This window comes from Pyxicephalus adspersus, chromosome 1 (genome assembly GCF_032062135.1).
Source record: "Pyxicephalus adspersus chromosome 1, UCB_Pads_2.0, whole genome shotgun sequence".
Lineage (NCBI taxonomy): Eukaryota > Metazoa > Chordata > Amphibia > Anura > Pyxicephalidae > Pyxicephalus > Pyxicephalus adspersus.
Window position 1 is genome coordinate 117852850 of NC_092858.1, and position 15652 is coordinate 117868501.

The following is a 15652-nucleotide window of genomic DNA, read 5'->3' on the forward strand; positions in this document are numbered from 1 at the left end:
AGTTTCTTAAATGGCTGATTCAATATGAATTATAGAAAAAAGTTAAAAAATAAATAAAAAGGAACAGGTTCAACTCTATCCTGGTTTGAGGTAAGCTGGGGGACCAAACATGTCATGTCACTAGGCCCCGGTTGGAAAATATCCAGTTTTACCCGTTACACACTTTTCAACATGGGCATTTTAATGCTAAACATATTTTTTATGGCTACTATAGTACGTGTAAGTCGGTTTACTGCCCCTTTGGCACAAACGGAACTTTAGTAATGGTGTACGGATATCACACACTGCAAAACAGCCAACAAAAAAAATAAGAATTCATATATATGTATCTTATGTTCTCAATGGATGTCTATTTAAAAAATAATTTCATCCCAGAAAAATATGTATTAACTTTGACAGATTAAGAAATATTCCAGTACTTTGTTTTTACTGTCGATATCTTCCTTTCAAAACCACTGATCAGAATGCATAGTGTTATTTTGCTAAACCGTATGCATATTATTAGGAAAAAGGCTTAGTTATCATGCCTGTAAAAAAACGGGTAAATAACTACTGGTCTACAGCTAATAACCAGACCATAATCAGTTGGGATATATAACATTTTCTTCTGAACTGTTTGAGCCCGACATACACTATGTGATTTTTTTTAAATGATTAGAAGATTGTTTTGTGGAAAACATCAAATTCACCAAAAATTGATCAAATTAGACAAAGAAGCCATCAATTTTGGGCAGAATGGGAATTGGTTGAATTGGTGGAATTGGTCAAACAAGGCTTTTTTTTGCTCAATAGTCAATTTGCTAGCCAAAGTATTGGCATTAAAAACACTTTCTGTGTTGTGATCGCTATTTTAATTAGATAAAATAGCAAAAATGATTGTAACACTGATTCCTAATCGAAGAGGCAGATGGTACATTAAATGTTGATTGCAACAATTGATTTAAATCATAAAATGTAAAATTCATTTGAGAGAAAATCACACAGTATATGCCTAGCATTACACTGATTCTCTCCCAATGCACTAAAGTGATTGTAGAATGAAAAAACTACTAATGCGCATTATTATGCTTAAAAGACCAACTGTTATATGAATCTTCAAGGATATCAAAACCTCCTTCAAAACCAATAAGCGGTGGTGTCAGCACAGAATACGTTACAGGTTCATGGAGACTGATCAATTTGCTGTGTTAATAGGCTAATGTTTCTTAATACAGAGAATCCATACAGAATAAGCTGGTGAAATTAAGTGACACTCAGTTCAATAAAGTTCTCAAGTAGACCAGCTGGTAGTGGAGGTACATCACCCACTCATAATTAAGGTTATCAGATGAACCAGTGCAAATTCAGCCAAGAGTGGCCTTTTATGAAAATTCTGTTTCTTTTTCTCCTTTTTGGGTGAATAACAATGTATCCTTCAACACATTTCTCACCCATTCAAAAAAAAAAAAAAACAATAAATAAAATTAAAAAAATAGTCTTTTGAAGAAAAACAAGTTAAACAACAAACCAAACCAACAGACATAGAAGTTGAATCTTTTCTTTTATGCAGTCTCTTAATTTACGTTGCGCATGCAATCAAGGGTCTGCTGGGCTCACTGAAATTCCAGTGACATCTTCAGGTTCTTGGAGGGAATCGTGAGTATGGAGAAGATTCAGATGCCTTCCCCTCCATTCTGTCAAGCAAGACTAACTGTCGTTTTATTCACTTTTTCACAGTTGTAATGAATGTCCAGGGAACCCTACAGCTTTATATCCGAGTCCTTCCTAGGAGTCTATCTCCATAATGTGGATGAAAGGTTGCGCTATAATTCAGCTGTCAAAACTCATGGCCACTATCAGCTGTTCCACTTTGTATGCTAAGCGGTGTCGTTGCCCCTGTTCATCTTCTTCCAAGGCTGTGATTAGCTGTGAGAGATGTTACAGATTGTATTGTCAGTAGCCTGCAGGACTTTTATTCAATATATACTATATATTCAATTTTAAATGAAGGATAATCTAAGTCCTTTTTGAAAGAATATCCCTATCATGACCTAGAAAATACCTTCAGTCCATCCAATTAATAAACTCTTTGAGGGCATCTTTGCAAAGTTTATGAAACCACATGCACTTACTTTGAGCTTATTGTAGCTATTTGCAATACAAGATCTTATTCAGCTTTAATTATTGTAGTTGGAACTCCAAGCAGTGGTTTAATTTTGTACCAACATTTTTGTTGTAAATGCTGGCAGTTTATCTACTTATCTATAAACTTCAGTCCAGAGAGGAGGATTTTTCTGTTTATCATTGGGAAGAGAGGGTGAGGGGATATCATGATAAATAATATCACCCTTGTATCCCAGATCTAAGTCATTTTTTACAAAACAAGTGGAATAAATGAGGAGTACAACTCTAAAAAGACAACACATCAAAACTTATTGAGGATGTGTTACAGAAGCAGGTCATATCCAATCTGTCTAGAGAGACCATAGAATAGGGAACGTGGATAATCAAAGATTAAAAAAGGCTTTGCCTTATCAAAAAAAGACCCTGGACTTACATTTACTTAAATTAGGTTCCAGCAACTTTCTGAATATATGCCCTGAAGGTGTCAAACAGTTATGAAAGTAAAAGCAGGTTATTATAAGAGAGAAGATTGTGTACATACTGGTAATATAGTAGACACGGATTGCAGGTGGCTAACATTTTAATGTAGCATACACTATTTGTCTTTGTTGTCAGACTAAAGCAGATGCAATTATACTGTGTACATGAAAGATGCAAGAAGCATGACCAGACACATTCTTGCAGTAAATGTCAAACAGAGAGACTGAACAGACACCAGTGTTTCTGTCAGGAAATATTTCTTCCTATTCTCATTTGCTCTGTGCACAAGTTCATCAGCTGGAAGCAATACAGGACCCATAATAACATTTCTAATATCCAAATGTATTCCCACAGCAAATGTCAGCCTTTTGGAAGTCTCTTTTACAGTGTGCTGTGCTTAAACCACTGAATGACACTATTGTTAATATTAAATAAAGTGTTTTGATGCTTTTCTTTCAACCATTATCATTTTGTACCAGTTGTCACCATTTAATGAATACAAGAATCACATATCACTGACCCTGTCACCTTTTCAAGAAAGCCAGGGGCTAAGAAATTGATGTTGTTTATGCTAAGAGTTTATTAAAATCTTTCGGAGAATAGTAACCCTGTATGGAGGCATTTATACTTCCAATAATAGCTGGTTAGTTCTTGCAGGGTAAGACAGCCTATTGTGTTTTAAAATATATGGCATTCTGCATTTTTGAGTGTTTATCCCATTTAAATGAACATGCCATATAGGTTTGTGTGTTTTTACTGCACTGAATTTTTCTGGATAGTGACCTATTACTATAAAAAGTATGTGTAATATACTATGCAATATGTCAGTAAGTGCATAAATAAATAAATCCTCTTTAGTTGTTAGTTAAGATTTCATTTTTATCTTTTCTACAGTAAATATCTATCTGGGACCCCAACATTGTTAAAAGGCTGATCATTAATTCTAGCAGCTTTACCCATTTTAAATAATAATGTAATCCCTTATGTGCAAATTATTTACAGAAAAAAGTATCTTCTCACCATATCTACTGATTGAGGTTCGCGATATGCTAGCTGAAGCTGGGATATTGTACGATGAGGTTTGTTTGGGAACCAGTGCCACCAATGACCGGTCAGAGACCTACAAAAAAGGAGAAAAAAATGAAAAAAGTTATCTTAGAACTTAGCCTTGTACAAACACATGCCGCCTTCCTCCCAAAACAATATGTGCAGTGAATGTTTTCAAATGTTATTGCTTTAAAAATATACCCAAAACTGTCTTGAGCTTATTTCAAATGACAGTTTTCAAATATATTAAAATTTCATTTTTTTCATTATACTGTTGCTGTCAGATTCCACCCTATGCTGTGTCTGTCCGTGCAAGAATTCCCACTAAAGCCAATGGAGTCTGAGGGCTATTGCACTAACACTAGAGGAGACACTTTGGGCTCCATTAATAAAACAGGGAATCTGACATTCTCTCTGACGGTCATTGAAACCTGGAATATTTCTACAAGGGTATATTTAAGGGAATGTCTAATTCTCCCTTTATGCTCCCTAACATTCACAGAGATAATAAAACACAACCGAAATCAAAAAATGTAGATCAGCAACAAATTTAAGAAGCGCTAATATGTTGGCGCTATATCAATACTGTTATTATTAATATTGGCTTTTAAGCCTAGGGTTAAATGAGAGCCCACATGAGCTCTCCATGGTGCTGAAATTGTGTTTATTTCCCAAAAGAAATACATTTATGAAAATTATATTTATTTTAATTTTATAAACTAAATTTGTAATTATTATTAACCAGTATTTATATAGCGTCGACATATTATGCAGCACTTCAAAAAGTCCTCAGTCCTGTCACTAACTGTAACTCAAAGGAGCTCACAATCTAATGTCCCTACCATATTCATATGTCATTAATAGAGTCTAAGGTCAATTTTGGAAAGAAGCAAATTAACCCAACTGCAGGCTTTTGGAATGTGGGTGGAAACCAGAGTACCCAAGGGAAACCCACACAAACACGAGGAGAACATGCAAACTCCATGCAAATTGTGGGAGTTAAGGGGAAATTTTCTTTATGCAGATTTGACACAAAATATTCATAATGTCAATCTCAATCTCATCCTTAGTGTTGGTCAGCCATGAAGTTTCCCCTTACATGGAAGATCCATGGAGAAAAGTGCCACAACTATTCAGGCAGAATACCACTGCATGCCAACTGAGTGTACCTATGGCACCCCACAGAAGACCAGAAGACACATTTACTAGGTCTCTGAAACTAGTGGTGCCTATGCTTAAAGACCATTAGCCAGCTTTGTGTCATCAGTTATAGCTGAACTGCACTACAGCAAATAGTCAGTATAGGCTCTTAGGTTGAGTGTGGTATCTAAAAAATTTACGTAGAAAAAGATAGTTATAATACGCTTTTGCTGATGTCACACTAGTTCCAAGACATGCCCTCTTCTTTTATCACATTTCATCATATAAGACATCAATCAAGATACCATTTATGAACAAGCCCTTAAGTTCCTCAAATATATAGGAACATTTTAATATGCCAGTGCATATTAAAATGCCCAATGGTTACTATTTCTGCAGAGGCATAAGTATATACATATATGTTTAAAGTCAAAGGTGATGTTATTTTTAAAACTGGCAATCTAAGTCACTTTACACTGTAGGATAATAGAGTTCAGTACTTGACCTTTACTTTGCTAATAAATTCCTCACTTTGCCCCCCTCCTTCGCTCCCCATTTAAAATGTAATTTTTATAACATTTTAAGAGTGCTATGTCTTTCTTTTAAATCTCAGCAGAATGGGTTAAGGTTCATATCTCACAATAACAGCTAGTACAAATTAGAGACAAAGAAGCATTTTTAGACTAAAATTATAAATATCTTTAACTGCACAATCTTACGAGAACTCTGATAACTCCTATAAAAAAATTTTGTGAGGTTAATCACTATATTGTCTGAGGGCACTAAGATATACTGCAAAATCAAATCAAGAGTGAGTAGTATAGACAATGTTTTATGCAGTATACCAAAAAGAACAGAGGGATGGCAATACATTAAAAGATTAGGGATGAATGGTGTAATCAAGGAGAACATAATTTAGTCGAAAATGACCTATTTTGATTCACCCACCTTCTGCTGAATTAGCCTCTAGTTTTGTCACATTGCACTGATTGGCAAGGAACAGCATGTACAGCGCACTGCTGTGAAGTAGAGTATTTAATTGTGGTACACTTAGTACATGGCAAAACATGTATAATGAAAGCATGATTTGATAGTGACAGGCCATATAAGAATGTATTTACACTATAAGATTATCTCTGTCCAATCATTTACTTTTAGCAAGACTCATGTCTAATAGCAGTGTTTACCAATGAAAATATAATCAAATGCAAAAAACATTGGACATTTGATGGCCCATGGCTTAACTTAGTATTTCAATGGCTGTTAGTATTCATTGATGAATCATGATTCAGTAGTCTCAGTACATCTGGAGCAAACTCTAAAAACTACAACGTATTGACAACTTTTAAATGCTATATACTGGATAATAAAAGACTAATTGGCATGAAACATGATATTACGTGGTTGTTGTCAGGGAAATTATAACTGCCAGATAATAAGGTAATAAACTGGTAAACCTTGTTGTTATACCATGTATGAATACAAGTGGAAACAATATATTTTTAAGACAATACTTGGCCCTTGCATCACTGTACATATGGGCAGGTTTAAATGCATATTACAAATTATATGAGAGCAGCCACTGCCTATATATATATATATATATATATATATATATATATATATATATATATATATAGGGAGAGAGAGAGATGGCAGGAGATTACATTAAATAATTACAGTTTGGTGTGAAAAGTTCTGCGTTCCATTTATTTATATAATGGAAATGAAGTAGATGTGTCCCTGCTTACTTTTCCTTCTGGCTATTTACAAAATACAGATTCTAAGGATTTATTTTGTAAATAGCAGGGAGGTGAGGGAGGCAAAGGTAGGAACTCAGTGCAAGGAACATCTATGGGACCTGCAGTGCTTGCATACAAAAGGCTTGGAGGTAAAGAAGGAGTTATTTTAATTACATAATGTAAACAAGTAGATTTGCCAGATGTATGAAGGGAAGTTCCTTTTGAGGAAGATGCTGGTTTCACTGCTTTATTTCTATTAGGGTTGTTCACGGGGTTGGGCTTTAACCATTTTCTGTAGCTTTCTATAGGCACAGCACACAATGGGACCTGCTCCAACATTGATCATATCACACCACTTAAGGAACCTTACAAGTTTTTATTTTTTATTGTATCAACCCCAGTACATTTCTTCTTTCCATTAGCTATAATTTTTTTTTTTACCATCCTAAATAATTTTCTTTTTTGCCTATTTTTTTCTGCACTGTTTACATTTTTTTCTTTTTTTGTCTAAAGAATCAAAGTTTTTTTTGCAAAACAATTTTGTTTGCTAAAAATCGCCTAGTTTTCCCTCAAAAAATTGTTCAAGTACAATGTCAGCATTTGGAAAGTTAAAAGACATGAATCATAGAATCAAGTGCAGTTATATTTGACAAATTACTTGTGCTTCTTTTCCCCTGCATTTCACCTCCTTTGAGCTTGTGTTTGTGTACTACACTGTATGTCAAGTACACCAGACATGAGACGTCTGTCAATAGTGGATATTGCCAGAATTCCGGCAACCTTCCCAGCAATGTCATTTTATAGTACACACATTACCTTGTTAGAGAAAATAGCAGGCAGCTTAGTAATCTCCTCACTGTATACATCAAAATTAAATTTAAAAGTTTGAGCTTTACAAAGTGGATATTCCCTAAGGCATGACTGTTTACTATGCCCTTTTGTTTAGCCATGGGGAATCTTTCACAACATGTAAGAAATACAAATAAGTTATTAATGTAAGTAAATGTTTAAGTACCTGGTAGTGAATAAGAGTGTTGAGTCTCTTCCAGTCACCTTCTATCTTAGTTGTTATGTCTTCATCTTGTAAAACAACCCTTGCAATAAGCCCCTGCCTCCACTCTGTACATAAAGATAACAAAAACCAGACAAAACTCAATGAATGATGAAAATCATAATGAAAATGAATTGTATTTGCATACTGGAAAAGAAACAAATTTTAAACATTGTATGTTTAAACATAATAAAAATAAAGAAAAAAATGGGTCTCTGAAACTGTCCTTCAAGTATTTTCGTTTTCAGTTACTTATCTTGACTAATTATGGCCATAGTATATTTAAAAAAATTATTATGATTAGTACAACAAATAATCCTTTTAACTATTGACTGGTTAAAAACCTTTTTTTGCAACCTACCTAAATCCATATCTACTGCTCTTGGCCGCTGAGAATATGGAACGTTTTTATATACTGCATCCAAGATCTTTTCCTTGACCTGTGTTATAGTGTCACAGTTTAGGACTTTGACTGGAATTTCCGGGCTGTTCTCATTGTCAGGGTTTACACAATTCAAGATCTGCAAAGCATAATGTGAGTGAGTAATGTAACGGAAGTGTAAAAAGAGATTAGGTATTAACTTTTGACTTTGCGGTATCCACTTATACTTACCAGTGTTTTGTACTCAATCTGTTGTCGAATTAATTTATCTTCACTAAGTGAGTAGCGAGCTTCTCCAGTTATGGAATCAATAGGTCCTTTCTCCATCTGTTGCTTGATTGCACAGTGTAACATGAATAGGGGCTCTCCAGCACACTCCTATAAATGCAAGTAGCATACAGATCCAGTTATTGGTAAAACACTTGAACTATAAAAATGAACACAAAGCAGCCACCCTATTCATATTTTATGTTTGAATGATTACTTACAGATTTGTTGATAAACTGAACAAGTTTTTTGTTATATATGTTTCTTTATTGTTTATATCCCTATTATAAATTTGGCCAAAACAAAACAAATAAAATAAACATTTGAAAAACAAGTCATCCAACAAGTTCACAGTCTTGAGCGGTGTTTGTGAACCCTGAATGATTGGCTTCTAAAACAAAGTCATAATAACAGATAAAGACATTCATAATGTACAAAATGTTTGAGCATAGTGTATAAGCAATGAAGGTCAATGTGATGTAAACTAGTTTAAATAAACTCTAGATAAACTAGAATAGACATATGTTATATAAAAATAGTAATAAACACAAGGTGCATCAATTAGTTTAGGTGTTCAGAAATAATAGATTTGGTGTTGTTGGTTTGTTTTTAAGAATGTGCATCTTACAAATATCAGTATATCCAAGTCACACAGTATAATCCATGAACATGTTCAGGTGATAAAGAAACATGTTGTAACACCTGTATATGGTTAGTTTAACTAAACCAAGTTTTATGCCTGTGGCTTGCAAATGTACACTGCAGATCAACTGCCTACCCAGTTTAACTCTTATCTTTAAACACAAAGCTGTAAAATGAATAGAAATCCTACATTTTAGTATGTTTGGCTGCGTTTGTGAATTAGCCCATTTTGAGTGATCTTTTTGCTTACTGTATGTAGAGAGCAGATATCACTAACAACAAACCCCAGATCAACAGGTTTTACATTTCCTAGGAATGGCTCAGTTTTAATTTTAAACCAAAGGACATTGTTTTTAACCATCTTCAAGACTGAGGCTGCCTTTGGAAGTATGTGACACAATAAATAAAACAAAAACCATGTTTATCAATGTACCTTGAGAAACTTGTGTAGAAGGAAAGCAAACCAGTTGGTCAGCATCTTTTCTGCCACAGATTCAGTCCTAGAATACAATATGTTTTTACAATTAGTTGAAACATCAGTCAAACATTTCTGCAAATCAGTGCAATACGATAGTGTTCACTATCAAAAGGAGCCCGTAAGTATTTCTAAATAAAAATATCTTTATATGTATGTCATTATAGGTTGACATGAAACAGAACAGGAAGCAAACCTACAAAATCCCATATGTGAAAAAATGAGCAAAGAAGGCAATGTGTGTTCTAAAGCAGGCAGCTGGCTGATTATAAGAACATAAACTGACTCATTACTTTTATCCTAGTTCCAAGGGCTGGATAGACATCAGTTTCCAAAGGTACTGTTCTGAAAAGATGCTCTGTTTAGAATATTATGAAGAAGTTTTAAATATGTTTTGTAAAGGACCCATTACCACCCTTGCATTGGACTGCATTGCAGACAGACAAACCACCCGGATTTCATTTGTCCCAGTTCACACCAAAGTGAGTAGACAAGAAATTTTGCATTTAAATGCAAGTATTTTGGGTCCCACTGCTTGGGAACAAGTGGAGTGATTTTGGCAAAACTTTTTTTCTAAAGTTTAAACTATAAGTGAATGTTATAAACTTATAAAGTTAAAGTATAAACTTAAGTGAATAAAGCTCTTCATGCAAAATTAGCAATAAAATTCTATTTTTTCATTGTTTACAGGGGGATTTATATGGCGAGGGGTGTGTTTAGGGTAGTTTAGTTTATTTTAATCACGGTGTGTTTTTTACTTCGTTTCCTTTTATTTTAGAACCAATACCTCTGCCTTTCTGAATGGGTGCAGGTCAGTGACAAGTCCTGACTCTGTAGCTCTCCTCCAACTGTGTCCATTTTCCCACACACTGGCACTATATATCCTCTTAAGTAAGCCATTAATAAATATTTGGGCAGAGAGGGGGTAGTTTGCTAGTTTGAACATGTATTGCAAACAAATAATCCCTGCTTTTATGCAAAAGTTTACTAGGAGCATGCATGAGTGTATAGCTGGACTCAAAGGGTTAATCCAGAATTTTTAATTTTTAGTTCTGTCCTCAGATTCTCCACTGGGATGCTGTGTAATAGTGAAATCCTTCCCACTTCCAATTCCCAGTCTTAGAAAATGGAAAGGGCTGGAGGTGCCTTGACGAATGTAGGAAAGGTGGCATACAATGCATACATTAAGGGGGCTTACTCTTTCTTCTCATTTTGTTAATCCTGTGCAAGCTGTTCTCACTTCATGTTAAGCATCACAAAAGGATGAACAAATCTGCTTTTTAAAAAGCAGCTGTAATTTACGTCCAAACTGTGAGATTATAATAACCTGAAAGATTATTCCAACAAATCTCTGCTCTCTTTGTATTATTTCTACACAGCAGCTGTGATTATTGCATTTCTTTTTTCAAAAAAAGAATGCATCCCACCATGCATTTTACAAAAGAAAATTGGGAGAGGAGCTTTATTTAATATCGTGGACTACATGAGTTAACTCTTTCAACAATGAATGATCGCAATACAGTCAATACATACATTGTGAAAAGAATAAATTACTTCTTGTGATGCTTTAGCAAATGTAATCTTTTGTTTCAATAATTACTACCATTGCTATAATCTAAAAAAGTAAAACCTACATGAAAGAAAATCATTCAAAATATGACTTTTTACGTGCACATAATTGAACAGTTAAAGTCAACAAACCTCATTCACTAAGTTTTAGTGAATAAATAAGGTGATAATTCATTTTTCAAAATGAACATTCTATATTCCTACTCATTATCCAACTCCTACTTTAATTTACAGAGGATGAAAAATATCAGGGATTAATTTATGCAGGCAGATCACCATGATAAATATGACTAATCCAGTCATCCAAGATGGTGGATTGTGACAGGTGTTAAAGTTTAATTAATGAAATGCTCTTATCAGCGGTGACACCTTACTATTCTTACAGTGGCATGTCCTATATGCTTACGAATAACTTTAATTACAATTCAGATTACTGTGTGGTAATAGTGATATATATATTGACCTACTGATTTCAATAAAGCCATTTTAAAAAGGGCATAGCAGGTGATAATTTAAAAAAAATACTGAATGTAATTAAAACTGTTTTGAAGTTAGCTAAAACAAATATTACTGATTGTAATTAATTAGTTATACATTTAGTGAAAAATCATGGCCTTTTAACTCCCAAAGCCCTCCAGAGGTGCTTAGATGCCTCGAGAAGAAGATCTCCTAATTTGTACCTTAAATACACTGTCCCTCCAAACATTTAAATGCTTTACTATCTTCAAAGCCCATCTTCAGGCAAAATATAAACCACTTTTCTAACCCATTGGGAAAGCGAGAGATAGGGAAGTTGAAGGTCAGCTTTAAAATCTTTTAGATAACAGATGAATCACTTGATTTACTTTTTTATTTAGGTAATAAGTCTAGTATACTTAGTAACATTTAATATTTTAATTATTAAATTTGCATTTGATACATTATAGTTTAGTTCTGATGCATACAGTTTTGTCGGCTTGGTTTGTTTTTCTAGTCTCCTACATGGGTACACCAGTTTTTAAACACACTGGGGATAAAATGGTTTTTTTTATGAGCATGATCTTGTATTTGGTTTTCTCTGGATATGAATAGTGATTCACCATTCCACATATCAACACAACTGTGACTTTAATAGGAGAGAAACAATATATTATACAAAAACACTCTATACATAGTGTGGAATACCATTTAAAAGTTTTAGAGTATTTTCTTCTGGCTTAACACAAAACCTTGTGTCCAAGCCAAAATGTATATACAATTGTCAATCTTGAGGATCCTAAAGGTTCCCTTACAGAATAAAATCTAAAACCTAAAAGCATACTGAAATTTGGTCCCCTAAATCTTAGACATTTTTGTATTAAATTCAGCAATATGGAAAAAATGAAAATGACAGATAAATCTCACCTATCTTTTATGCATGGGATTTTTGCATGATTATGCTTGACCTAATACAGGATTCCTCATTGCAAAACACACTGCTTTAATAAAGAAATGTAAAATAAATATATGGAAACCAAATCACTTTAAATATATGGGAAAATATGATATCATATTGTAAATAACAAGCTTGTCAGAAGTGGCACATTATATGTTTTTGTTGCTTATTTCCTTTTATTGTGCATTCTTGCATCAGCAACCCCTTTCATACACTGTTTTACTTGGTCCTCCACGGACCTCCCCCCCACCACCTACTTCAAGGAAACTGTCTGACTCCATATCCCGTCACCAAAAAAATTTCATTTTGAAACAGCCAAGCATGTAATTAAATTGCTGCAATACGTCTCCGAGTTCCATTCTTTCTCACTCCTTACCGAGTATTCTCCCTCAAGCCATGGCTGATCTTTTGTGCTCTGCATTAATATTCACTATTTCCCAAAAATAATAGAAAAGTCCTTGCAGTGAGGCCCCTGGGACCTGGCAGTGTTTGAACCTTTGCAAAAAATCCTACTAGTAATAAAAGAAGTAATACTTATTTTTATCATTTTCCCACATAGCATACATCACTGGAAGCTAATTCTATTTATTATCAGCATGGAAGAACACAAGGAAATAATTTGTTTAGGATATGCACTTAACTAAAACAGCATAAAAAAGCCTTGGGGACACTTTCACATTGACTTAATTTGCTTATTTGTGTTACCAGTGGATCTGAACAGAAAAATATATCTTTAAACACTAATGCAATGATTCATGTTTTTATCTATCCTTTTTCTTACATCATGAGAAATTCTCTAATTTGGAGAACATGCATTGCTTGGAGCTGAGTGAGTTAAACAAATGTGCAGAGAATCTGAATTAATATGCTTGCTGCACAAGGGTTAGTATTCCTCAAACTACACCTATTTTTAGCCTGCTCAATAATAGTGATGAACTAATATTAAGAGCTTCCATTTTCCTCTTCCCCCTCCCACAATTCCCAAGGGAAATTAACAAGGATTTCTTTATAGTTTCATGTACCTTCTGGTGTGTTGCTAGATACATCAATTTCCTGCAAACAAAATGTCACTTGTATTTCGACATAAGGCTTGTGCCAAGGGTAAAATTGTAAAATAACTCCAGTCAAAACTTCCTGGAATGTTTTTCAGTCTCTGTCATATTTCTGATGTCATTTCTATCCTTGTTTGGAAAATGTCCCCTTTTCTGTCTTGGAGACCACCTAAGAGGTGAGGTCCACCTACCAATAGAATATTTGCATATGAGCTTTTACCTTCTTTGTGAACAACTGAAGTACAAAGTAGTTAAAAAACCCCCAAAATATTCCTAGTCTAAATATGAAGTATATAGGTTAGGTTTTACATTTGTATAAATTGTACTATTAAGACGTTTTTTATAAATCTGTGTTACATTCTGTAAAATGCTGTAGTACTGGTGGCTTTGTGGACATACAAGTGATTTCCATTTGGAGTTTCGCTTTGTAAAATTGCAAAAACATCAAATGGTTTATCATTTGATAAGCGGAGAAGTGTTTATTTTAGCAGAAACAAAATGTGATGCCTTTCTTGGAAGTGTTTTTTTCATTCATGAACTACCTAAGACCTCAAAACACATCTTAAAGTGTAGCATCATAATGTTTGTTTGATTTTGCAGATTTATTTCAACAGTGAGCAGAATGCAAGATGGCAGAAGAAAAACCTATACTGTAGTCTTTCTGAGAAGCTGCAATAAATTTCTCATTTCGCATCAGCAGCAGTCGGTCTCCCTGCAGCTCTTTCAGCTTTAAAATGCACAGCAACAATAAATGCAGACTCTCACACCCACTATTACCGGAGGCTTAACACAGCACACATGGACTTTCTTTCCACCGTGTAATTACAGACATTTCTGTAATAACAGACACACATACAGACACTTTGCTTATTCTCATTCTGATCAAACCTGAACTATCCTCTACGTTTTTGTAAGAATTTGAGGGGGAGAAAATCCATTTCACAGTTCAGCAAATCCAGCATAGGACTACACTGGTTATATGCAAATCTTTTATGAGCATTTTACTGCATAGGATAAGGCTGACACTTAATGTAGTGTGTTGCTCTGCCACATGTATATATATATCAGTAAAATTGTAACAATCACACAGTAGTAAAGCTTAAGGCTAAATTTTTTTGGTTAAAATAAAAAACTGGGAGTAGGTAGGTTGTTTTGTGCAGAAGGAACAAGCAATCTCCCTTTTGCAATAAAGTAAACCTACCCGCTTATTTTTTTTTTATTATAAATAACCTATATAAATATTTATATTATAAAATAACCTGTGCGTGTGCAGCTCAGTATCTATTCCTGGCATACCAGAGTACCCATGTGTCAGGAATGAATTAAAACCTGCACCCATGTCCAAAGATTTTGAACCCAGAAGTAGACTGGGTAAAGAAGCAACTGCCCAAAAATAAGCGAGGAGAGGTATTAAGGAGAAAAGGAGGTGAATGTATTAAGTTCTGATCAGGCGGATGAGTTTATTTTGTTGCAAAATGGACATTTCCTGTATCTTCTGCATTAAATAACCTGCCTGCTCACGATATTTAATTATTAAAGTATGTCCTGCTTTAGGATGTGCAGTTTCTTTCTGTTTTGCATCAATCTGACATCTTCAAGTGGAAGATCAGCCTAATGCCATCGTTGCAGCAACCTATTAAAGGAATGTAGTTATTTTGGTAAATTTTTCTTGTACAGGACATATTATAGGGCACATTGTATAGTTTGATGCCATGTTCAGGGTGTTTACGGAAGTTAAGGAAGTTTTCATCAGCTGTGCGGTCTGTCAACTGTACATAAATCCCCCCCTCTTATATTGTCCTGTGTCATTGTCTGTATCCATCTGTCATTTGCTACCCCTATTGAATGTACAGTGTAACATGTTGGTGCTATATTATTATGGTTTTTTATTAACAATAATAATAATAAATAGGAGCCTAGCTCCCCTCTGAAGGACTGAGCAAATTCTTGTCTTCCAGTCTCTCCATTTGAATGAGGCCAAATTCACTTTAATATTGTCCTTGCGTTTGCAGCAGCCTAAAGCCTAGAAACAATTTGATGTAAATGTAGCCCCTAAATCACAGTCAATTAATGGAACAAAGTATACTTTTCTAGGTGAGTTACCCTTTTTCACTAAAGCAATTCTTTACACGCAAGCACAAACTGAATAATCTACAACCTGTATATTTAATATCCTCAATAAAAATGGAACAGTAAGCATTTAAAAGAGATTCATGTGCAAATAAGACCTTTGAATTGTATAGATTTTTGGATAGACAGGAGAGGGGTTATAACTTCTGCCAAGTTTT

The 15652-nt window shown here is 34.3% G+C and overlaps 1 protein-coding gene across 1 annotated transcript in view; it reads right to left on the reverse strand.

The window, feature by feature from the left end:
- Positions 1-6: 6 nt before the first annotated feature.
- The window catches only part of PLXNA2 (plexin A2), a 182476-nt gene continuing 166830 nt past the window's right edge, over positions 7-15652 (reverse strand). The window contains exons 21-26 of the mRNA XM_072411934.1: positions 9288-9354; positions 8177-8323; positions 7925-8084; positions 7528-7631; positions 3584-3703; positions 7-1905 (exon numbers count right to left, since the gene is read on the reverse strand). Of these exons, the coding sequence (XP_072268035.1) occupies positions 1810-1905; positions 3584-3703; positions 7528-7631; positions 7925-8084; positions 8177-8323; positions 9288-9354 (694 nt within the window). The 3' untranslated portion in view covers positions 7-1809. The remainder of the gene's footprint in view (positions 1906-3583; positions 3704-7527; positions 7632-7924; positions 8085-8176; positions 8324-9287; positions 9355-15652) is intronic.